At 48.2% G+C, this 23813-nt stretch overlaps 1 protein-coding gene across 1 annotated transcript in view; it reads right to left on the bottom strand.

Annotated features, from left to right (window-relative positions):
• Positions 1–23813, bottom strand: part of MAP3K2 (mitogen-activated protein kinase kinase kinase 2) — a 473685-nt gene that overhangs the window by 266547 nt on the left and 183325 nt on the right. The window contains exon 9 of the mRNA XM_085649955.1: positions 7825–7904. Coding sequence (XP_085506081.1) covers positions 7825–7904 — 80 coding nt within the window. The remainder of the gene's footprint in view (positions 1–7824; positions 7905–23813) is intronic.

Below are 23813 nucleotides of genomic sequence, written 5' to 3' on the forward strand. Positions count from 1 at the left end.
TCTATTGATAAGAGTGAGAAGGTCAGTACATGCAAGTCTGAAAGGGTTGTGAGAAAACCGGTCTATCTAGAGGACTACATTTAATCTTTTATCTCTTGTAAATAGTTTGCAGGGTATTCAGACAACCCGTCTATCCTGAAGACCATGTTTAATTTTGTATCCCTTGTAAATAGCGTATTTATTTAAGGGAGGGAGATGTGTGGCACCTGAGCTTGGGCATCTTAGAAAAGAGTGTGTAACATCAGCCTTCTTACTAGTGGGACACTGTGTATGTTATGAGAGGGCTGAGGGAAGAATGTTAGGACTTTGACAGTTAGTCAGTTGCCCTCAGCTTCTTGATGTGATGGAAGAGATCTTCTCTGTGGAATAAACTTCCTAGTTACCAAACCAACTCAATGTATCCCAGTGGAGTTCTTTGGATAACTACAATTATGGTTACACTTCAATACAGACAGTTAGACTGGACACTTTTGGTGTGGTAATCCACCAGACTTTTAGCCTTCATTACCCTGTTTTTGATTAACCGGTTTCTGTTTGCATTAGGACTCTGTGCACTTTAACCTTGCTAACCAGTGGTAACGTGCTTGAGATGATGTACAGCGAACTGACCCATTTAACTTACATTAGTCTCTAGTAAATGGTATACTCAAAGCATGTAAATTAAATGCTGCAAGTCAGCTGCAGCACCCATTGTGTCACTCTCTAAAGTAGCACTGTAAAACATGTCCCAGGCCTGCCACTTCAGCCTGCAAGTGTAGTTTTAAACTGCTGACCTGGTAAAATAAACCTTTTGCCAGGCCTAAACATTCATTTTTTATACTTATAAGCCATCCCTAAGGCAGGCCCTAAAGGCTAATAGGGCAGGGTGTATGATTTTTCTAAAAAATGGGACACGTGCTTAAATTTTCCATGTCTTGACAGTGAAAAACTCCTAGTTATTTGTCCCTGTGGCAAGGCTCTCTCTCCTATAGACTAACACTGGGTTACCTTATTACTTTTCTAAGTGATACTTCAATTTGGGAACAGATAGAGAAATGGTTCTTCTGGTCATTTGAATTGTATTTTTAAACGCCCCTTTAATAGATTTTAAGTCACTATTTTGAAAAATGCCACTTTTAGAAAGCTGTGGTGTGTCACATAAAAACAGTGTAGACCAAGAAATTAGGGATGAATAAAGGTCCCAGAGGTGGTAGCATCGCAGAAGCCAGGGAGCTTTCCAAATATGGTCACCCAAGATTATCAGATCTATGAAGCACCAGGCCACTTTGGATTAGGTAGGAACCTAATCCAATTGTGTCTTTCTCTCAGTGTTCCTTGCCATAGGACTGTGAATGGCTCTCCTGTGGTGTATTCCTTCCAGACATGAGAACAAAAGGGACCCTGCCTGTAGCACACTCAACCCGACACCAGGCCTGCCCCAGCCTTTGCCCCCTAGACAAACTGGAGCCAAAATCAGGTTGGTAAAGAACCGTCTAGAGCTAGTTTGAGAGTAGGCCAGGGATTGCCCCTACACAAAGTCAGTCAATTGGTATACAAGTGGCACCCTCGGGACCCCTCATCCGAACACCTGGACCTGTGGAATATTCAGAAGAAGGACTGCCCTACTGTCTGCTGAAGAAACACTGGAGCTGTTTGCCTTGAACTCAAAATACTCAGAAGAGATTGTAAGGGTCAATTGGCTGACCTCCTGTTTGAGCTACAGGGACACAACAAGCTTCCAGAGGCCTTTCCTACAACTGCCCAACACGACCTGGACCTGCAGAGCCCTACTGCTGGCCTCTGCTTGAGTGAGACCTGATGCTTAAGCGGTGCACCTTGGTCCTGGACTCTTGGTAGGCATCAGTGTACTTCTCCTGCTTCACACCTACAAAATCTGCACGACAGTTAAAAATCCAGAAGTTTTGACTTCTTTCCAACCGCGAGAATGAAACAGCCACTGCACTCCCGCCAATGTCAAAGTTCTGATGTCAACCTGCTTTTTGCGCCAAACAGCGACTGCCTGCACTACTCACCAATGCAAATCTCCTGTGCTGACCTCCTTCTGTGACAGCAATCTCCTCGCAGCACCTTCTAAAGCGAAGCGCCAGCTGAAGCTCGTAGTGTGAACTTGGATCAATAGCTCCATCTCGTCCCAGTGCGCACTGTTGTATCGTGCTAGCAATGCCAGAGTGTTGGAGCATGGGCGTAACACCGACTCCCGCAGCCCCCGCAGTGCAATCTGGCTGGAGAGCTCCTGATTGAGCTCGAAGGGGGCCACTCCACGTACCTTGCTAGGAGGCCCCCTCAAGTTTTGTTACGCCAGTGTGTTGGAGACATGCCAGAAGATCGCTGCCTGAGAGGCCACCCTTTTCCCCGAAGCATCAATACGTTTTGGATTCTTTATCCGGGTGGAGCATCTCATGTTGTTTGGGAGTTGGCTCTTTTCCTTGCATTGGACACAACCAGGGAGTCTAGTGGTAAGTGACCCCTTATATATACTGGGTCCGATCGTGCTGGCTTGTACTTCTTGTCTACTCTAGGGGTAAGAATACGAGCTCTGACCGGGTCATTAAAGAGGTCATCTACATGCCTGATCATCCCTTTGAGCATGGGTAGTATGTGTGATGACATCTGTGTGGTACTGAGGGTTTCAAAGAGGAAATCCTCTTCTAAGGGGTCTTTAAGTAGCTGCACCCCATGGTAGTTGGCAGCTCTACCCAGTAATTTAATGTAGCCTACACGGTCATCTGGTGGAGATCGCTTGTTAGGGTACAAGTTAGGATCATTGCCTGTGGTTCTTGTAGTGCCCGAATATCATCCCCATTGTCATCCCCATCATCCTGGTTGTCAGGTGTATGTGGGGGTGAATGTTCAGGTGAAATTGGCTGAAACTGAGTCGAAGGAGGTGATAGAAGAGGCATAGTAAGAGGAGGAGGGGAAGGGTTAGTTCCAACAGTTCTTTTCTTCAAAGGAATGTGATATTCCTCTTCTGTATCAGCCCTGCCTTTTAAAGTCACTTTAGGGGTGAGTTGTCCAGTCTGTGGATGAATATAAAACACTTTCTGTTTCAGATCAGATTTGTCGATCGAAGCGTCAAAACTGTGCTTTTTCGGTGATTTCAGCACATCAGACTGTTTCAGCGCCGAAATTTTCGGTGCTGGAGTTATAAGCGTTGGTGTTTTTGGATCCGAAGTGTGTTTCAGTGCCGAATGGTGGGGGTCGGTGTCGGACTTGTGTTTCGACCTGAAGGTCTCGAATCGGAGCTTGATTTGGAGGGAGTCTTTTCGGAGCAGGAAGGCTTTTTAGTAGGCTTTGGTGCCGAGCCAGAAGGCAGGGCATCGGAAGCATGGCCTCGGTGCTGAACGGAGCCCAAGAGAGCGGGTTGGATCGGAGCCTTCTATTTACGTGAAGTTGTGTCTTGGGACGAGGGGGAAGCTGTACTCGCTGTACGTTGTCTGTGTAGGATGTTGTTCTCTTGGTCAGAGTCGAGCTCTGAGATGGCGATCGGATCCTGCTCCTCCTCGGTTCCCATGGCCTCCCCGACCTCTTCGTCCGATTGGTGCAAGATGATGTCCGGAATGGAGCTGGTGTGCTTGCTCTGCATGTCGCAACATCGAGCCTGATGGTCGCAAAGTGTTTTCTTGGAGCGGAAAGCCTGGCACACGTCGCAGTTCTCTGTGTTCAGGGGACAAACACAGGTTACACACTCCGTGTGAGTCAGTGCGCGGGTATTTCGCGTGACACAGAGGGCAGAATTTGAAGGGAGTTTGTTCCATTGACTGCGGGTCGGCCCCACGCGGGTAGGCCCGACGGCCTTCCACGAGGTTTCCGATCTAAAGATTAGTTTTAGTAATTAACTACGTTACGCGATAGAAAGGAAGACGCGATCGAAAACAATAGCGTTGAGGTTGAGTATCTTGCGCACCGAGGGAAACCGAAGGAACGGCGTCGAACCGGAGCGCAGCGATAAACGTCCAAACCCGATGGCGGAAAAAAACAATCTAACAATGGAGTCGATGCCCATGCGCACTATCACCGAAAGGATTCACCACCTACCTCGTGACTGGAAAGAATTCTTCGAAGAAAAACAAAGTTCAAACATCCGGAGTGTGAGAAGTTGGCCTGGTATATGCTGGACACTAGTTAAAGTGGCCACCTTACACCAGCACAATTCGACTCTTATGGTAGATAGGTTTAAGACAACCTTTTAAAGAAAGCTATCCTAGTGGTAGCTGTGGAGAGCAGCCTTCAGGCTAAGTCTTTAGAGGAATGTAAAGCAGCTTGTTTTACCTTATAATCTCTTGAATTACTAAATGAAAGGACACCACACAGGCATATATATAAAATATATATGTATTTATTACTAGACACACTCTACTAATCTCTTTATGATATTAGAAATCAGGAACATATGCACAAATCAACGTTTCACAACAAGTTAAGCACAAAAATGGCTGGGGCCCTAGGAGCATACCAGACCATATACTAAAAAAGAGGTCTAGGAAAATCGACTTGAGAAGGGACAAGGCCTAGGGCCTTCAGAAGCGCTGGGGCCTCACTAATCCACCCAAGGCAGGTAAGTAAAGGACCCACAGGAGACGCATGCAGTGTGAGAACACAGCCGCGGATCCCAATAGACTTCAATGGAGCAAATCGCGGTTGGAATTTTAAAGTTTTAGGATATTTCGGGAGAGTCTACAAGCAAGTCACTTACAGGGTAAGTAGTTCTAGAGCCAACACACACAGGAGCACCGTAGTGCACGAGTTACCTCACCCAGGGAAGCCGGGTGCATAGGTGTCTTTTGGTGTCGGGTCGCGGCGTCGTTTTCAATGGGAGCCAAAGAAGACTTGCTGCATGTGAAGACAGAAGAAGTGTCCGGTGGAATCCAAGGCTGGATTCAGAAGAAAGAAGACCTGAAAGCAGAGGGGACAGTGTTCAAAGTCACTTGCCAATGACCCGGGGCCAGGACGTTGGATGCCCACAGTCGTCGGAAGATTTCAGGTGATCACGGGTGTCTGGACTCCTCAGCCACGAGGTCCAGGAGGCGTCGACGACGACCAGGAGCTGGATTCGGCGTGTCCCACGAAGACTGCAGCTTACTGCGGTGTCGGCGGCCAGATTGGAGCCAACAAACCTTGGCAACAGCAAGTCTCATGGGAAGTGTAGAAAGTCAGCGGTGCAGACCAGCAAGGTCTGAGGGACTCATCCAGCGAGGGTAAGTCAGGGAAGGCCTGGAGCAACCAGGGGAGCCCTTTGGTTTCATAGAAACGTCTTCAGGGGACCCACAAGCCAGCCGGCAAAGGATCGCAAAGACGCCTCAGGAGGATTCACTCTACAGGAGCCCACAGTCACTCGGGACGGGGTAGGCCTCTGATCTTCGGTGGAAATCCTGCTGGAGGCTTGGACCACACGTGGTCCAATGCAAAAGTTCGTAGAACTCTGTGAAGGGGTTGCACTCGAAAATAGTGCACAGTACCCAGGTATTGCGGTTCCTCGTCACTCATGGGGTCCACTTGCCTCAGCTTCGCTGGGGACTCACGATGGCCTTGGAGAAGTCAGGAAATCCACTTCCGGGGCTGCAGGTACTTCGAACTCCGGCGGGAGCGGGAAAAGTTTGCGACTGTTGATGCAAAATTTTGGTGCCTGCCAAGCAGGGGAGTCACTCCTTGACTCTAAGGGAGATTCTTCAGTCTTCCAAAGGTAGTGGAACATTTTAGGGCCAGGATTCTTCTTCAGAGCGTCGTCCAGGGATATCTAGTTTGCAATGGCAAGGATTCCCTAACTTATACTACAAGGAAGGGAGGGATTAGCTCTATGACCCCCCCTATGGGAGGGTCAGGGGAGTGGGTGGTTACACCCACTTCCCTTTGTCCAGTTTCATGCCAGAGCAGGGGCAGGTAGCCCCTGAAAAGGTTTGAGCTGGCATATGCACAGAGGAGCCTACTGCTCCCCCAGTGGAGGACTTCAAAGCACTCTAGGAGTGCACCCACCCAGCCCCAATACACTAAATCCTGTCTGGGAGGAAGTCACACCTCCTTGTGACAGGATACCTATTGTTGGGCATCCTTCACTGCGAGCTTCGGTCAGCAGCAGGAGGGCAGCCCAGTGACTGTGCTGGTGGCATCCATTTTGTGATGCCAGGGCTCTACAGGATTCTATCGTGTTTTCACAGTAGGAACATGTCTATCCCTCTAGAAGGGTGGGATCATACTCCCACACCAGTTACTGGTGTGGGGGTAGGATTCCAAAGCGTTTGACACCAAACACGACATGTTTTGATGCAGCCATCCCAGAGTTAGCATTAACCTTGAGGTTATAATGCACTTAAGAGAATATGGTTTAACCGCATCCACAAACAGCCACAGAGAATAGACTCGAACAGCTGCAGAGGGGCCCTGCTCAGGCAGAGGCACCCCCTCACATGGAAACCAAGCACCCTGCCCTCAGGATTGATAGGGCCTGCCTTAGGGGTGACTGATAGGTCTATATGTGTGTGCAGGTAGAGATATAGGGAACCTATATCTCAGTGAGGAGTGCTAACACTACCTCACCCAGGCTGCAGTAGCAGGCCTGTGGTGTCAGATTAAGTCTGCTTCCCAGGGGTGGTATAATACATGCTTCAGCCCCTGGTAGGCTCATAAGGTACCACAGTATCCAATCACTAGTGCATCTAACATGCACTCCAAGTTGTTTAGAGAGAACAGAGAGGCTGGGGCCCTGATTAGCAGGGTCCCAGCCAGACTATAGACAGAAACCAGTGTAAACATCAGAAAAAAAGTTGGGGCAACGTAAGTGCAGATCCTACTCTCCTACACTGAGCAAACACTAGATGGCAAGACATGCACAGCATGTGATCTACAGCTCACATGCCTCGAACATAGAGATTTCTTTTTCTATAACACATTGGCTATATATGTGTTTGATTACACCGTTACACATCATCATATGCTGCAGAAGGCACTGCTTAAAGTCCCTTTATCGGTCCATTAGGCTTCTTTTCAAGGTGTACATAGGTACCATATATGGTACCTTACTATAATTTATTCTATCCTATACATCTGCACTGTCGTGCAGTCTCATGTTTTACAAAAATAAAAATACTTAGAGAGGATTTCAGTTCAATGACCTGTTGAATGGTCATTCACATTTTACTTCTGCTCACCACAGCATACAACACGTTACAATGGCTCAGCTCACCTCAGGCATTGGCTGTCTCGTACTGTTAAAGGCATTACTTTCCCTGATCAAATGTGGATAGCAGCCTGAAAACGAGGCTAGTGTGTCTACGCTGCTAAACAACTCCTTTAGTTGTCAAACGTGTTAGTTCATTGTGTATGTTTGCAAAAAATAAATAATTAAATAGCACTGCTGAAGCCAAAATAATGAGCTTTTCTTGAACCCCCTCATCCCTGGTTGGCCCCTCAGACTATTGGGCTATGGCGCCACTGTGCCTGTTGAACTACTTGCAGCCGTTTAAGGCTCTCTCTCTGCTTCCAGTCTGTCCCCGCTGACACCCCCCCCCCCCCCACCCCCCACCCCAGGCTCTGTTTGTGCTGCTGCAAACCCACAGCAAATAACTGCTGCCGCCCCCTTCATCCCATTTCCCACCGGCACCAGTTCACGAGAGGCATAACATTCTATGCAGCGTGAGAATGTATTTCTGATAGGAAAGGGGCACACAGCTTTTCTCATGCAATCTGTCCCTGGAAGCTGCAAATCACGCTGCACAAAAAATGTCAGCTTCGTTAATACTTATAAAGTCCCAAAGGCGAGACTGATTGCATTGCAAATGCTTGTTTAATGTAGGAAGAAACTAGCTAATACAAATAAATGTGTCATCTTACCCATCTAAAGGACTGTCAAGCGATGGACAGCTGCCAGACCCAGAATTTTCAGGACTACTCAAGGACAATGGATCAAGCATCTGTAGGGAAAAACCAAAAAGACTTGATGTCAGGGTTTAATGTTGATTTGGTGTGTTGCAAATGCATACATTTTACCATAAATCCTAGAAGTGCTTTTGAGGTGATGGCCAGTTCACTGAAGACAACTTAGAGATGTGAAGTACTGATCACAGTACCTTTTTCAGCTTTTTCACTCTGCAGTAAGCTTCATTGTGGCTCTACACTAACTATTATACACACAGCTAATATCACAGGTCCTTACTGTACGGGACAGCAACATGGGGGGTACCAGAGTGTCAAACTTCAAGAGTGCTGCACTGTAGTGGGGTGCCAGAGATTAGACGGTACAACGCCGCTTAATCCTTGAAGTGCAGCAGCATCTATTGGCTTCCAACAGCTGCTGAATGAAAGCCTGCCTGCGATATTGCCTCCATTAGTTCCTGTTCTAGCATCTGCAGTATTCATTTACCCAGGAAGGCAGCTTGTTTGCGCAGAGACCTGAAGATCCCTTGTAGGCGACTGTGGAGGAGGGGATTGGCCAGCAACTCCCTATGGCTGTCCAACAGATCCTCTGTGTGCGGCGATGGCCTGAACCAGCAGTTATCAGGTGCTTATTAATGACTGGCATCAGGTCACGATCGGCTACAGTGCGGAAGGGTGCACCAGTCTTTGGACCTAGACCTGGCCCTAGCTGGCGCCCTGCTATTGTAGGACACTTGAATTACTTCAGCCAGGCCCTGTTTGACAAAAGTGCATAAAGCACTAGAATACATGGTGTGAGCCCACACTGTAACTGCCTGGTCTCTTGATCCCTTTACATGAACCTGGATCTGTGATCAGATATGGAAGAACTGATCAGATTATGGGTGTGTGGATTCACACTGGCCTGCAACAGCATGTGCTAATTTGCTGTATTCAGGTACATCTGCAAATCTCCAGCACACATGGGGCTGCTCATGCCCCATGGACTGCAGGACCTATGCCGCTAATGTGGCAAGGGAGGAGAACCTGCTATGAACACTGCATATTGCTGAAACTACATGCAATATGCTGCAATGTTGATCCTGGATAGGGCGACTGTGTCCTCTATGGTAAGGTTGGGTAACCAAGATATGAAGTCACTACTTAACGCAATGCAGCACATCACATTAATTGTAAAATAGACCAGCAGGATGTTGAAAAGTGACCTCTTTTTGGGTGGTCACACCGTGTTACTCATTTTTTGGGGACTCACCGGCTAGTAATCTTCAACTTTAACACACGGTGTATTTGCACTAAACCCTGGAACAAAGTCAAAATTGGTTTAAAAATCCACCGGTTAATTTATATGTTTTTATAAATTTAATTTTACTATAACACCACTTTATATGGTGTAAAAACAAAGCCTATGGCATGTAAAATTAAATGCCACATACGGACTGAAGCCTAATTTTGTGACATCCACTTTGTGAAATTGAAAACACGATACAGGCCTTCAATTGGGGCTTGGGCCCCTGCAGCATGCTAGCTCTCATGCTTGCTGACAGACCTGTAAAAGCAAACTCTTTAACAGGTTAAAAGCCCACTTCTAAGCACGAAATAAGTCACCCCTAAAACTACCTTGTTGCCCATAAGGATGGGAAACATAGTGACCAGAAGTGGTACTTACATAAATTATGGCTAGTAAGTATCTATAGTGACACCAAAATATATTTTCACTGTGTTGGGTTTAGCTGTTTCCATCGGAAGTACTGGTAAAGCAGATTAAACTACTATTCTGGTATCAAAGAGCTACAAAAAGCGTTCAATAACTTTTCTGGTTTAAAAATAAAATCATTGGTAAAGTATTATTCTAACTAGTGAGGAAAACTAACTTTCAGAAAAGTTATATTTACTTGTCTGAACCACTGTAAGCCAATTAGGTTTAGTATACAGTTACTGCCCATTTTGTAATGAGGTGTGACATTCCTTCTAGGAGCCAACAATAGACCACTTTGATTGACAGGTTGACCTAAATGGGCAGGGATCACCCATCTGAGCTCAGCAGAATGTTCAGGGTAAGAACTACTGTCCCTTCTGTTGGCATAAGTCTCAAATCCTGAATGACAGGCCTGTCAAAGGCACAAGTAAAACCTTTGCAGATAAAACAGGCCAAGATCACAGTTCTTGCATATCTCTTCTCTGGTTACTGAAGGACCCTGCTTTGTCTTACTAGACTTCAGTCTAATTTTAAGTTGTGGATACAGAGCCTGTTTCAAACTGGGTGTAAGATGTCAGAGAGCACTAGTATTTTCTACAGTACACTCCCAGCTCGTTGAGACAATGTTTAATGAGGCTAATGTTTTGACCATTTTGTATTTTCCCTGACAGATTGCATTTTGGGCCTGTTTGCGGTAAGGGAAACCGGAACAACTGAAACAATAGATAGGGAGGGCCAGGGAACATTTATTGATAACAGAGGGACTAGCGGTGCCCAGGGTGTCCCCCACCCATGGCTGGAGAACTCTACAAAGCTGGACCCCTACCCAGCCTGAACATTGCTGGATGTGTGAGAGGATACCAGGAGGACTGAACCTGCTGCACTTGGCCTCTGTGAGAAGGATCTGAGAAGGTTGGACTTCATTCCATTTGAAATCAAAGGGCAGAAAGATCTCCAAGGACCCTAAGGCTGATCCGATGGGTGGCTGCAGGTACACAAAAACTGAAGAGGACATCCCTGTGAAGAATCCCTGTGAAGAATCCCAGTGGACTAGTAGCAACCGTACTGGTAATGGACTTTGCTCTTGGTCTCTGCCGTACAACCTGTGAGTCTCTACGTGCCTTCCCCTTGAGGTGCTGGGGTGCCCTTAGAAGAGTACTCCTGTGGTTGGTGGTTACTAGTAAAAAGTTTGGAAACTTTCGAAAACGTTTCCTCCAGAGGTACCACCATAAAAAGTATTAGACCGGCAGCTACAAAGCACCAAATTGGATTTCACCTTTGTCCTATGCACAGATCTCCACACCTATGAAAAAACAATTCAAAGCACCATTCTGAGCTGTGACATTTTTAGCGAGAAACCTCAAACACTCTAGAGCACCAGTGGGATCAACGTGCTTTAGGTAGCTGGCCTTTAGTTGAACAGCAGCTGCTACACTTTCAGCTGTATTACATGCAGAAAGTATTTTTCATGCTCACAAAGAGACCAATAGTCCCATACTTAAAAGAAATTTCTACATTTTCTCCAAAAAAGTGATAAATCCTTTTCTGGAGTGGGACTTCCAGACTTTCATCAGGACCAATACACTTGGTGTACCTGACCTAGGCTCCACTGCGGTGGGCCTGAAATTGCTTCCCATGGAAGCAGACAGACCACCAGCTACTACTCACTAGAAGGACTTACCAGCCTTGAAACCCATCAACCTGAGATGCCTTTATATCGAACGGCCCTCATTTAACTCCAGTGTCTTTTGGCTTCCCGCTCTTTATGCATTACGGTTTTTTCTTCTGCCCTCGGTGATTGATATACAGCATCCTTATGACCTAATGTTTGGAGACTCCCATGTTGTCCATACTTCACCGGTGTATCATGGAGCTGGACAGGTCTTATCTTCATTTCATTGTACTTCTGACCTGATGTATGACTCAGCCTTTGCTTTATTCCTGGTAGTCCGTGCCATTTAAATTATGTTTATGTGCTTAGATACATTGGGATAAAGGAGCCCCCGACACCTGTATATATACTTTTGAGAAACTTTGAATGGGATCTGACCACCTCATGAATTGTACCTCCTGCGCCCTGATAAAAGAACTGTTGGTCTTAAAGTCCACTCCGAAACGCGCGTCGGCGCTTTCTGCTTGTCGTTTCATTATGATGTTTTGAAAAAAAGATTTTGATAAAATAAATTAAGAAAAGAATGCTTTCTGTGGGACAATGATGTTATTCTTATTTTTGGATGTATTACCTACTAATTGATCAATAGTGGGAGGTCTGTTGTTATTGCTCTGTGGGCCTGAAATTGCACCTTGGTTTCAGTTAACGTAAAGATCATAAGGCCCAACTTCCTCCTAAGTAGGCAGAGTCAATTTTCTGTTATTTGCAGAATCATCAACATGCTCTGGGTACCATACTCTTCTGGCCCATTCCGGGGCTACTACGATAACTTGGGCCCAAATATTCTTGACTTCCTTTGAAGCAGATACAGTCTGTCCTTATCATTCCAATAACCTGTTAGAGTGTCGGGTTACACACACACATATATATATATATATTCCAACCAAATCCGACTTCTTATATATATATATACATATACATATATACATATATATATATACATATATATATATATATATATATACATATACATATACACATATACATACATATACATATACACATATACATACATATACATATACATATACATATACATATATATACACACACACACACACACACACACCGAGAATAACTAAATAGATTTGTTTCCAATCACCAAGGTGTCCTTGGACCTCTGTTTAGGGGCTGTTAGTAACCCAAAAGCATAGACGCCACTTCAACTATGTACTGGGTGGAATTCTGCGGGGCTTCAAAAATCTGTCTATCACATTCAAGCGTTGGTGCACTGAACTAAGTTCACTTGTGTCACCCCTAAACGAGAAAACAAGCCTTTAACTTACACTGGGCACTTTTATTTTTCTTGGTGCTCTATCACTTTAAAGTGTTAAAATATCCCATCAGAGGTTCTCCATGTGTATTTTTGTCATTTTAGCCTTGTTGAAGTCCTAAATCTTTTTTCTTTATTTTTAAATTGGTTTTGGAGCTTTATTGTGCTGTGTGACCTTTTATACTGACATATTCACTGCTTAAATACTTTACACATAGCCATTGACTTAAGCCTGACTGCTCTGTGACACCAGGGATTGAGTACAGGTTTATTTTATTTAATATGTGGGACATCTAGCAGGTGAAGGCCTTATTCTTCGAGGTTGACACTTTCACCCCAAACAATAAACCAGTTTCCTACATATGAGAACTGACACCTGCACAACAACATATTTCTGATATGTAGGATGATATGTATGCCATTACAGAAAATTCTGAACATGGAGAAAATCCTATGCCTGAACACAGCCAAAATATAAAAGGACCTTGAGGTGCACTCTTGGCACAATTGCTTCTGAATATTTGGCATACCAGATGCCACTAACACTGGCAGACTGTTAGCAAATCAAATGCATGTGACTGTCTGGAGAGGATGATCTCAATTATATATTTGTAGTGTAAAGGGCACATTACTCTCTTGCACAGAGCTGACCGTCGGGGGTCAGCCTACAATTGCTTGCCGGTTTAATTTTAGGGATAGGGATTTGATTCTTTGGCGTGTAAAAACACTAAAATAAAGAAATGACAAACTACAATGGACAATCCATCTCAATCTTTCCGACTTCCCTGTGGTAGTCCAAGGAGTGAGATGAGAGTACCTGTGGCAGACTGGGATAATATAATCTGCTAGGCTAAAGATCCTGATACAAGAAAAACATCCTATCTTCCAAACGACAAAGCAAGATCACTCCTTCCTCTCTATCAATTGTCTACTGTCTGGTTGGATTAAGAATGTTGTTAGATCTACATCAGGTCCAATTAATGACACTGATTGACACTGACTAGGAGCAACCACTTCAGAATATGTTAGGAGACCTGACAATGTTTCCTGTGCCAAAGGGAACAAGAGATGGGTGTAGAATAATGGATATTGACTGAGCCCCTGATTGTGGGGGTGGTGATGAGATTTTCCTTATACATGTTTTTATATGATACCGCCCATCTTACAGTTACGATTCCTAATGGTGTAGGTATAATGCTAGTACACATCATTAGTTCTTACAATACCTACTAGCCACCACTACCACCATCCTCGGGTGGAGAAATAGCCCCCATCACTCACAGCGCAAACTGGGTATACCCCACGCTCCTGAATTTATAATGAAAGTAAGTTGTTTGTTTTTCGGTGCCCCAAATTGAGGTAAAGTTTGTGGGAGGGTCAATTTCAAATGACCACTGGCAGTGTTGGATTGCTAGTGTGGGAGGGTGTGGGTTACACTGGTCCATAAATGCTCCATGGAAGTCACACACACAGTGACTAAGTCAAACAACTGCACGTCATGGAAAACATGCAGCGTGACAGAGCTATACCTATAGAAATCCTAGAACTATGTGATCACCTCACTGGTTATCATGTGCGTTAGAGAGGTACGATTCCTCACATGGAGCTCACCTGATTAAACTGACGGCAACAACAGTGGTAAAGAACTGGGCAGCATTCCACTCTGCCTCAACTTATTCCTCATACTCACAACAACTTAGCATCCAAGTTAGGGAGGAGGCTCCATTCCAATCTGCATACTGTAATAGATGACCAGGGTAGATTTGTAGCTGTACTGGGCATGTATGCAGGAAACAATATCCGTAAACAGTTAAGGGCCAAATACAGATGAACCGCAATCTTTGCCAGTTCATGGAAAGAAGTGCCTGCAGTGTACCCACAGGCGATACTGTGGGATGTCCACTTCAAGAAGACTCTCAACCCAACACTTGTGGGTGCAGCAGGCCTTCAGAGGGGTGCTATGTGGGCTACTAGCATCTCATGACCTAGTAGGCATATGGAGTTAGATACTCTGTGTCATGCAACGGCACATTTACACCAACTGTACATAACTAATGGTTGAGACTGGGCTTCTGGTTGGCCACCCAGGACAGAAACACACAAGAACAATGTGTTAAACACCAAAGTAAAATATTCTCAGATCACGCCCCTGTTCTATTGCACCTAGGTATTCTGGACATACTTCAGCCTCCATTCGTGTGGACACTGTGACCAGACACACTGTTGGATGTAGTCCTTTGCAAAGAACCTAAAGAAATTGATGAATATTTTATTAGAAACAGTGGAAGAGTCGGCAGCACCAGTACTCTGTGGGAGGCCTTCAAGGCGGTTATCAGGGGAGTCGGATTATCACAGAAGGATGCAATTCTAAAAACACAACGTGTGCACAAGAGTTAACTAGAGCGCAAGATACAAAACTTAGAGGCCAATTAGATCACTGGTTTAGACCACCAGTTGTGGCTAAACTAAAGGAATACAATAAGGTGGCTGACAGGGAAGTCAAGAATAGCACAAAAAATATGAAGGCCCAATCATACGGTGAGGGAGAAAGGCAAGTAAAGCAAAGGTCGGATATATTCAAGCAGGTTGGGCCGCTGTGGGTTTGCCATATCAACCTCAGCCTATGGTCATAAATACAATGATGACACAAGTATACTACAAGCTCTAATTGGTTTCTATACAGACCTATTCACATATAAAATGCACACTGTGAACCACCAGCTGTTGGAATATTTAGATAAGATTGTGCTGCTGTGGCTGACTGATGGGCACCATGAATCTTCATCACAACCTATCACTTTGAAAGAATTAATGACAGGGGTGTAGCGAAACGCCTAGCACTAAGGTCCCAGACGTTGTAGGTTTACATTGTGAATTTTACAAAACCGATTTCCCTCGATTAGCCCTGCCCTGCTAATGCTTTTTCAAGAGGTTCATAGGAAGAAGATACTATCTCCCCCATTAAGGAAAGTCATTATTATTACTCTACTTAAACCAGGCAAGCCACCTAATCGATGGAATTTTCACAGTCTGATTGTAGATCATTAACACTAATGCCAAAATACAAGCCAAAGTTCTTGTGAACAGGTTTATACCACTGAATGCTGACTTAGTGCTGGACAATCAGTTCAGTTTTGTGCCCCTTGATCTAGCTCATAATTTTGCCCTGACATCAGAACTGGTGATGGTGGCTGTATCAGATGCAGCCAAGACAGGGGACTCCTTGGACTGAGCAATTCTTTTTGCTATACTCCATACAATAAGAATGCCACCAATTTTCATAGATTTGAAAAATGCTCTAAGCCCGCCCCTCTGCATGCCTACACACTATGTTTGGGATGCTTAGGAAAACCTGGACCAATCTTCTAAGAATATTTAACATCCGTCATTCTCTCTGGTCTACAAAAAATGCCCCCTTGAATATCCACTAGAATGGTGCACCAATTATAGGGAATACCTAGGAATATAGATCATTCGGCACCCAGATGCAGTTATACAAGCAAACTGTGACACAGCTATTGCTGAGGCAAGGCCCAGCTCAACCACTGGACAGCCTGGTCTCTTTCCCGGACGTGGAGAATTTCACTACTGAAAATGGTTATTTTTAATTTTAATCATAAATTATATGCCTCATGTGGCTCGTTAGGGATATCCCTGCAAGAGCGGGGAGACTTGCTGCTGCAGTGTTACTGCTGACATAACGCCAGAGAGCCATACACTGGGGGACGGGGTGTGCACCCACGTGCATTGTCTCTTGGAAACCTTATACACTGCAATGATCAGTTGAACAGGTGGATAATTGGTGGTCGGTGAACCAGGCTTAGGGCGTGATTCTCTTCACAGGTTTTCTTACTGAGCTGAGAACCACAAGCAATACAGAAATGAAGCATTTGAAAGATATAGTTCAGTAGAATCAAGGCTTTATAAGAAATCTTTTAAAGCGACCATTCAGTATATATTGAGAAAAAAGGAGTCTGTTGTTTTCAATGCCGCGGTTTGCATAGAACTGCCTCCGACTTGGGAGGAGTCTATTATCGTACCAATATAAAAAAAAGGATCCAGGTCTGATGCAAAAAATTACCGACCTGTCTCATTACTGGATTCTTCCGTAAAAGTTATGAGCAGGATTATGCTGGTAAGATTGGAAGAATGGGCAGAACAGGATGGTATTTTGGCAGATAGCCAATATGGTTTTAGGAAAGGCAGGGGTACGCTCGATCAATGCATTAATTTAGAATTATTGATCGGGAAGTATAGTGATGCAAAACCTGGCCTTATATATTTGTGCTTCGCTGATTTAAGCAGCGCTTTCGACATGGTTGACCACTCAATCTTGTGGTCAACCTTGTTGAAACTGGGTGCGCCAGAGGGCATAATTTATTTTCTTGCCAGGATGTATGAGAGATTAAAAACATGTGTACGTTTTGGTAGGAGGGGAGAATGTACCCCCTACTTTAGCGTTAAACGAGGCATAAGGCAGGGTTGTGTTTTAGCTCCTCTTTTATTCATTTTATTTATTAATGGAATTGATGCTATTTTAAAGGAAGTTAATGCAGATGCTCCCATGATCAATGGTGTATCAGTGCCTGTGTTACTATACGCCGATGATGCTGTGTTGTTGTCCAGAACTCCGGTAGGGTTGCAACGATTGATGGATAGTTTTGCTTCCTTTATTGACAACAAAAAATTAGTTATTAACAAAAGCAAAACGTACACCATGATCTGTGGTCCAAAGAAATTAAAACAGACAACGAAAGGGTTTTTTATTGACGACGCAAAAGTACAGCAAGTGGACAATTTTTGTTATCTAGGTATAACTTTTTCTAGTGACAAAAAGTGGACCCACGAATTTAATAACATACGCAATAAAATGGCTAGAAACGCCCACGGAATTTTTCGATTTGCTCAGAAAATTAGGGACCTTAGGACCAGGGACATGATAAAAATTTATCAGGCAAAATGCGTAACAATTGCACTGTATGGGGCAGGAATCTGGGGTTATTGCTGCGCACATAATTTGCAGCTGGAAGAGAATTCCTTCCTTAAAAAACTTTTATGTTTACCCACATCGGCCTCTAACGCTCTGAGCCATCAGGAACTATCTGTGAACTATCTAATTGACCTTTTGTCACTTAGACCTTTGATGATCTGGCGGTCTATTTGGCTGAATGAGGAGAAGTCCTTTACTAGGTCTATTATCCAGGACTGTTCGCGATTAGACAAAGTTATAGCAATACCCTGGATTAAATATATTATTGTGTGTTTCTCAGATATTTTTAACCTGAATATTGTAACTGATCCGAATGCTGTTTTATTGATCCCCAAAGTAGAGTTAAAGAACAAGTTACTAACCTTCGGTAACGATGTATCTGTAAGAAACATTAGTTAGTTAGATTCCTCACCTTAGAATATCCCCAGGCGTCAGACTGGATCCGGAAGATTTTTCGTCAGCAATACCCCTTGCGCGTCGCTAGGCGTCGTCTGCGGCTCCGCGTCCGTCGTCGGCGTCGTGCGCCGGGATGACGTCGTCGGAGTACTTAGACGCCGCCCTCGCGCGCTGACGTCAGTTCTTGTACATAGCCTTCCGCGCCAGGAACGCAGAGCCATGCAAAGACCGACACTGGTGCCAAAAATAAAATCTAGGGGCCTGAAAGGACAACCTTAACCCTAGATGTCAGTTCGCAGAACGGGGAGGATGGGTGGGTCGGTGAGGAATCTAACTAACTAATGTTTCTTACAGATACATCGTTACCGAAGGTTAGTAACTTGTTCATCTGAAAGAAACACGTTAGTTAGATTCCTCACCTTAGAATAGATACCCAAGCAATACCATCCCCGGTGGTGGGTCTGCGAACCAAGATCACACCAGAAAGTCCTGGAGGACAGAACGGCCAAAGAAGCCATCCCTCCGGACTTGGCTGTCAAGGCAATAATGCCTGGCAAACGTGTGTAGCGAAGCCCACGTCGCCGCCTGACAGATGTCCTGCAAAGGGACTCCCCGTCCCAAGGCAGTAGTAGCCGCCGTGGCCCGAGTAGAATGGGCGCGCAGCCCAACAGGAGGGTCCTTTTTAGCCAAGGAATAGCAGATTTTTATACACAAAACGACCCACCGAGAGATGGTTCGTTTGTGCACAGCTTTCCCCTTCTTAGCGCCCACGTACCCAACAAAAAGCTGGTCGTCCACCCGGAACTGCTTTGTGCGGTCCAGATAAAAAGAGAGCGCACGTTTTGGGTCCAGACGGTGGAGCCTCTCTTCCTCTTTGGAAGGATGCGGAGGCGGAAAGAAGGTGGGCAAGGTGACAGACTGCCCAAGGTGAAATGGAGTCACCACTTTAGGAAGAAAGGAGGGACGAGGCCAAAGGACAACCTTGTCCGGATGAACAGATAGAAAAGGAGGCTTTGAAGATAAAGCCTGGAGCTCACTCACCCGTCTAGCCGAGGTGATGGCTACCAGAAAAGCAGTCTTTAGAGTTAAAAGACGAAGAGGGCAATTGTGAAGAGGCTCGAAGGGAGCGCACATCAGGAACGTCAAAACCAGATTCAAGTCCCACTGAGGCATTACAAAAGGGACAGGAGGGAACGTGTGTGTAATGCCTTTGAGAAAGCGTGACACTACAGGGGACTTGAAAAGAGAAGGCTGATCAGGAAGCCGCAAGAAGGCGGAGAGGGCAGCAAGATAACCTTTCAGGGTGCCCAGGGCAGAGCCCTGCCGGGCCAGAGAAAGAAGGAAGAGGAGAACCTCAGAAAGAGGGGCGGAAAGGGGATCCACAGCCTTTGCTGTGCACCATGCCACAAATTTGTTCCACCGGCAGGCGTATACCGACTTTGTGGAGGGACGCCTGGCTGCCAGAATGATATCACAGACTTCAGGAGGCAAGTCAAATGGCATCAACTGCCGCCGCTCAATCTCCACGCATGGAGGTGGAGGCTGGACAGGTTCGGGTGGAGGACCGTCCCCTGCTGCTGCGACAGAAGATCCTCCCGAAGGGGCAGACGTATCGGGGGATCGGTCAACAGACTGAGTAGCTCGGGATACCAGTATCTTCGTGCCCAATCCGGAGCCACCAAGATGACTTGGGCCCGGTCGCGCCTGATCTTCTTCAGCACTCTGGGCAGAAGTGGTATAGGCGGAAAGGCGTACAACAGACCGCAACTCCACTCGTGACGAAAAGCGTCGCCGAGCGAGTGCCGCCTTGGAAATTCCAACGCGCAGAACTGCTGACATTGCGCGTTCTCTTCGGTGGCGAATAGATCTAACCAAGGCTCTCCCCACTGCTGAAACAGGCCTTGCACCACTTCGGAGTTCAGACGCCATTCGTGATCCATCATGCACCGGCGGCTGAGTTCGTCTGCTCTGGCGTTCAGAGAGCCCGCCAGATGTTGAACCACCAGGGTGACGCCCTGGTGTTCCAGCCATGTCCAGAGGCGCAGAGCCTCCTGACAAAGGGTCCACGACCCCACCCCGCCCTGTTTGTTGCAGTACCACATGGCGGTGGTGTTGTCCGTGAACACCTGCACGACACTTCCCCGGACAGAGGGAAGGAAGGCTTTCAGTGCAAGCCGGATCGCTCTCAACTCCAACAGGTTGATGTGGAGACGAGACTCCGCCGGAGACCAGAGGCCTCTGATCTCCGCCTCTCCCATATGGCCACCCCATCCCAGGAGGGACGCATCCGTCACTACGACATGCTCCGGTTGGGGAAGGGAGAGGCTCTTGCCCTTGACCCACTCGCGGTCCGTGAGCCACCACTGCAACTGCTGTGCAGTACCCTCCGAGATCAAGACATGGTCGGACAGGTTGCCGTGATGCTGGGCCCACTGAAACTTCAGGTCCCACTGCAGAGCCCGCATGCGCCGCCTGGCGTGATGCACTAGTAGGATGCAGGAGGCCATCAGCCCCAGAAGCCGCAACACTAGCCTGACCGAAACCCGGGATAGAGGCCGAAAGATGGGAATCAGGGCCTGTATATCCCGGACCCGCTGTTCCGGAGGATGGACCCGGAACTGCGCCGAATCGAGAACCGCTCCGATGAAGAGGAGCTTCTGAGAGGGACTCAAGTGTGACTTCGGCACGTTGATGGAAAACCCCAGCAAATGCAGGAGATCCGCCGTAGTCTGGAGGTGGGAGACGACTGCCTGGGGCGAGCCCGCCTTCAACAACCAGTCGTCGAGATAGGGGAAGACTGGGACCCCTGATCTGCGCAGATGAGCTGCGACCACCGCCATCACTTTCGTGAACACCCGAGGGGCACTGGTGAGGCCGAAGGGGAGCACGGTAAACTGAAAGTGCTCTTGGCCCACCGTGAACCGCAGGTAACGCCGGTGGGCCGGCAGGACGGGGATATGGAAATACGCGTCCTGCAAGTCCAACGCTACCATCCAGTCTCCAGGGTCTAGGGCAGCTAAGACCTGAGCCAACGTTAGCATCTTGAACCTTTCCTTTCGGAGGAAGGCATTGACGTTCCGGAGGTCCAAGATAGGGCGCAGGCCCCCCTTGCCCTTCTTGGGAACCAGAAAGTAGTGGGAATAACAACCACGACCTACTTCTGGACTCGGAACGCGCTCGACGGCCCTCTTGGCCAAGAGAGCCGAAACTTCCTCGCGGAGAAGATCCAAATGATCCCCCGAGATACGGTGGTGCTGTGGTGGCATGGCTGGAGGGGTCGTCTCGAAGGGGAGGGAGTAGCCCCTTTGGACGATTTGCAGCACCCACCTGTCCGATGTTATGGACCGCCAGTGGAGCAGGTGATGGCGAACTCTGCCGCCCACTGGCGTGGTATGGGCCTGAAAGCTCGGACTAGGAAGGCTTTGAGGCGGATGCTGCCGGGGTGGATGTGGGCTGACCACGTCGTCCTCCATTTCCGCCACGGCGGAAGCCACGTCCGCGACCGCGCGCAGGTTGGTTCTGCGGCTGGTGGCTTTGCGGACGTGAGGAGGCGCCCCTTCCTTGGCCACGAAAGGGGCGAAAAGCGGAGGTGTGCGCCCGCGGAGCCGAGAGGCCCAAGGACTTGGCCGTAGCCCGGGAGTCCTTAAAACGGTTCAGCGCACTGTCCGCCTTCTCACCAAACAGGCGAGTGCCATCAAAGGGCATGTCCATGAGGGTGTTCTGGACATCCCCGGAAAATGACGTGGACCGCATCCAGGCGTGGCGGCGGAGCGCCACCGTGGTGGAAATCGCCCGACCTAGCGAGTCCGTGGTGTCAAGCCCACATCTTATGGCGTGCCGTGCTGCATCCCTCCCATCGGCCAAAGCCTGGGTAAGACGCGTCCGGGCCTCCTCCGGACACAGGGGCAGCACGTCCTCCACCGTATCCCACAGGGAATGGGAATAACGGTCCAAGAGACAGGCGGTATTTAAGGACCGCAGACCCAAACTAAGGGACGAGAACAGTTTCTTGCCAAACTGCTCGAGTCTCTTGGAATCCCGGTCCGGCGGAGCGGTCGGGAAGGAGGACTGGGAAGTAGAGGCCTGGATAACCAGACTCTCGGGGGTGGGGTGTTGGGACAGGAAACTGGGGTCGCCCGGAGCAGGGCGGTGGCGCCTGGCAACGTTCCTATCCACAGGAGGAACTGTGGAGGGCTTGGACCAGGTGCCCTGCAGAACGTCAGTGAGGGCCTCGTTGAACGGCAGCAGAGGCTCAGTGGAGCTTGCTGAGGTTTGAAGCACCTCAGTGAGGATGTTGGTCCTCACAGCCACGGCAGGCAACTCGAGCCCAAGGGCCTCAGCCGCCTTGCGCAGCACCACAGAAAATGCTGCACCCTCCTCCGAAGCCACGGTCGGAGGAGAAGTGAATCCAGCGTCTGGCGAGGTGTCCAGGCCGCTGGCCTCCCCCAGTTCATCTGCCCAGTCCTGAGAAAGCTGTGACTGAACAGCCAGAGGGTCCTCGAACCCCTCCCAGTCGCCCCCTTCTTCCGATTCCTGATAAACAGGAGGAATGATCGGAACCGGACTGTAGAGATGGTAGGTCTCAAGCGGCGTCGGATGCGGCGTCGGCGGACGCCGTGCCGGCGTCGGGTCCGGATGAGGGCTAAACCGGGGCGTCGGCGTCACAGGCGTCGGCGTCGGTGGCGCCGGTGACGGCGTCGGTGGTTCAGGCGTCGGCGCCGGTGGAGGAGTGACAAGGTCAACCGGCGTCGACTGGGGCCCAGGCAAGGGCCCCGCGGGGACCTGCGGCGTCGAGACCGGAGTCGTCGACGGCGCCGGGGCCGGAGCCGCCGGCACGCGAGGTCGCCCAGTCGAGTCCGCGGGGCCCGAAGGCGCGCCAGCGGGCGTCGACGGCGGGGCCAGGCTCCTCATGGCCGAGAGGAAGGCACTGATCTCCGCCGGCGCCGCGTCAGCCCCAGGGACCGGAAGGTATGGGGGCGGACGCGGCACCTGCGGCTCCGCCGGAGCCGCGGGGGTGGAACCACTTGGACCCTCGGCCGAGTCGCGCGACCGGCGAGGGGAGTCCGAAGAGCGATGTCGCCGCTTCGACTTCTTAGAGTGTTTAGACTTACCCGACGACTTGGAGCCCGACGAGCGATGGTGGCGTCGGCTAGGGCTCCGCGAGCGATCCTTGGACCTCCTCCTGGACCGGGATCGCGCACGACGCGGAGCCGAGTGGCGAAGCTCCAGAAGCTTGCGGGACCGCTCCCGCCTAGCCTTCGAAGTCAGGGCCTGACAGTCGTTGCACGACTCCGCGTCGTGGTCGAGGCCTAAGCAGTAGAGGCACCGGCGGTGGTGATCGGTCACCGACATCAGTCGATGACAATCTTCACAAGCCTTGAACCCAGGCATCCTACCGGCACCAGATGTCGACAGACAAGGATCAAAAATGATCAAAAAGATTTAGTCAAAAAAGACTAAAAGGGGTAGCTCTCCCGGATCTGCGCTTACTGGCGCGGAAAAAAGAAGAACTGACGTCAGCGCGCGAGGGCGGCGTCTAAGTACTCCGACGACGTCATCCCGGCGCACGACGCCGACGACGGACGCGGAGCCGCAGACGACGCCTAGCGACGCGCAAGGGGTATTGCTGACGAAAAATCTTCCGGATCCAGTCTGACGCCTGGGGATATTCTAAGGTGAGGAATCTAACTAACGTGTTTCTTTCAGATAAGGGTCTTTCTAGCTCATGCTGAGAGGAAGAGAATTGTTATCGCTGGTACTCTGTCCACCGTTATGTTTTATAACAGATATTTATCTATGGATGGATTCCCTGTCTACCTAACCCTTGTCACTAGACCGACGCATAAATTTGTGCTAACTAGACTCAGATTTGGAATCGTGCACTACCTGGTGGCCCATCCGATAATGAAAAAACATCCAT

This window comes from Triturus cristatus, chromosome 3_2, assembly GCF_964204655.1.
Source record: "Triturus cristatus chromosome 3_2, aTriCri1.1, whole genome shotgun sequence".
Classification (NCBI taxonomy): Eukaryota; Metazoa; Chordata; class Amphibia; order Caudata; family Salamandridae; genus Triturus; species Triturus cristatus.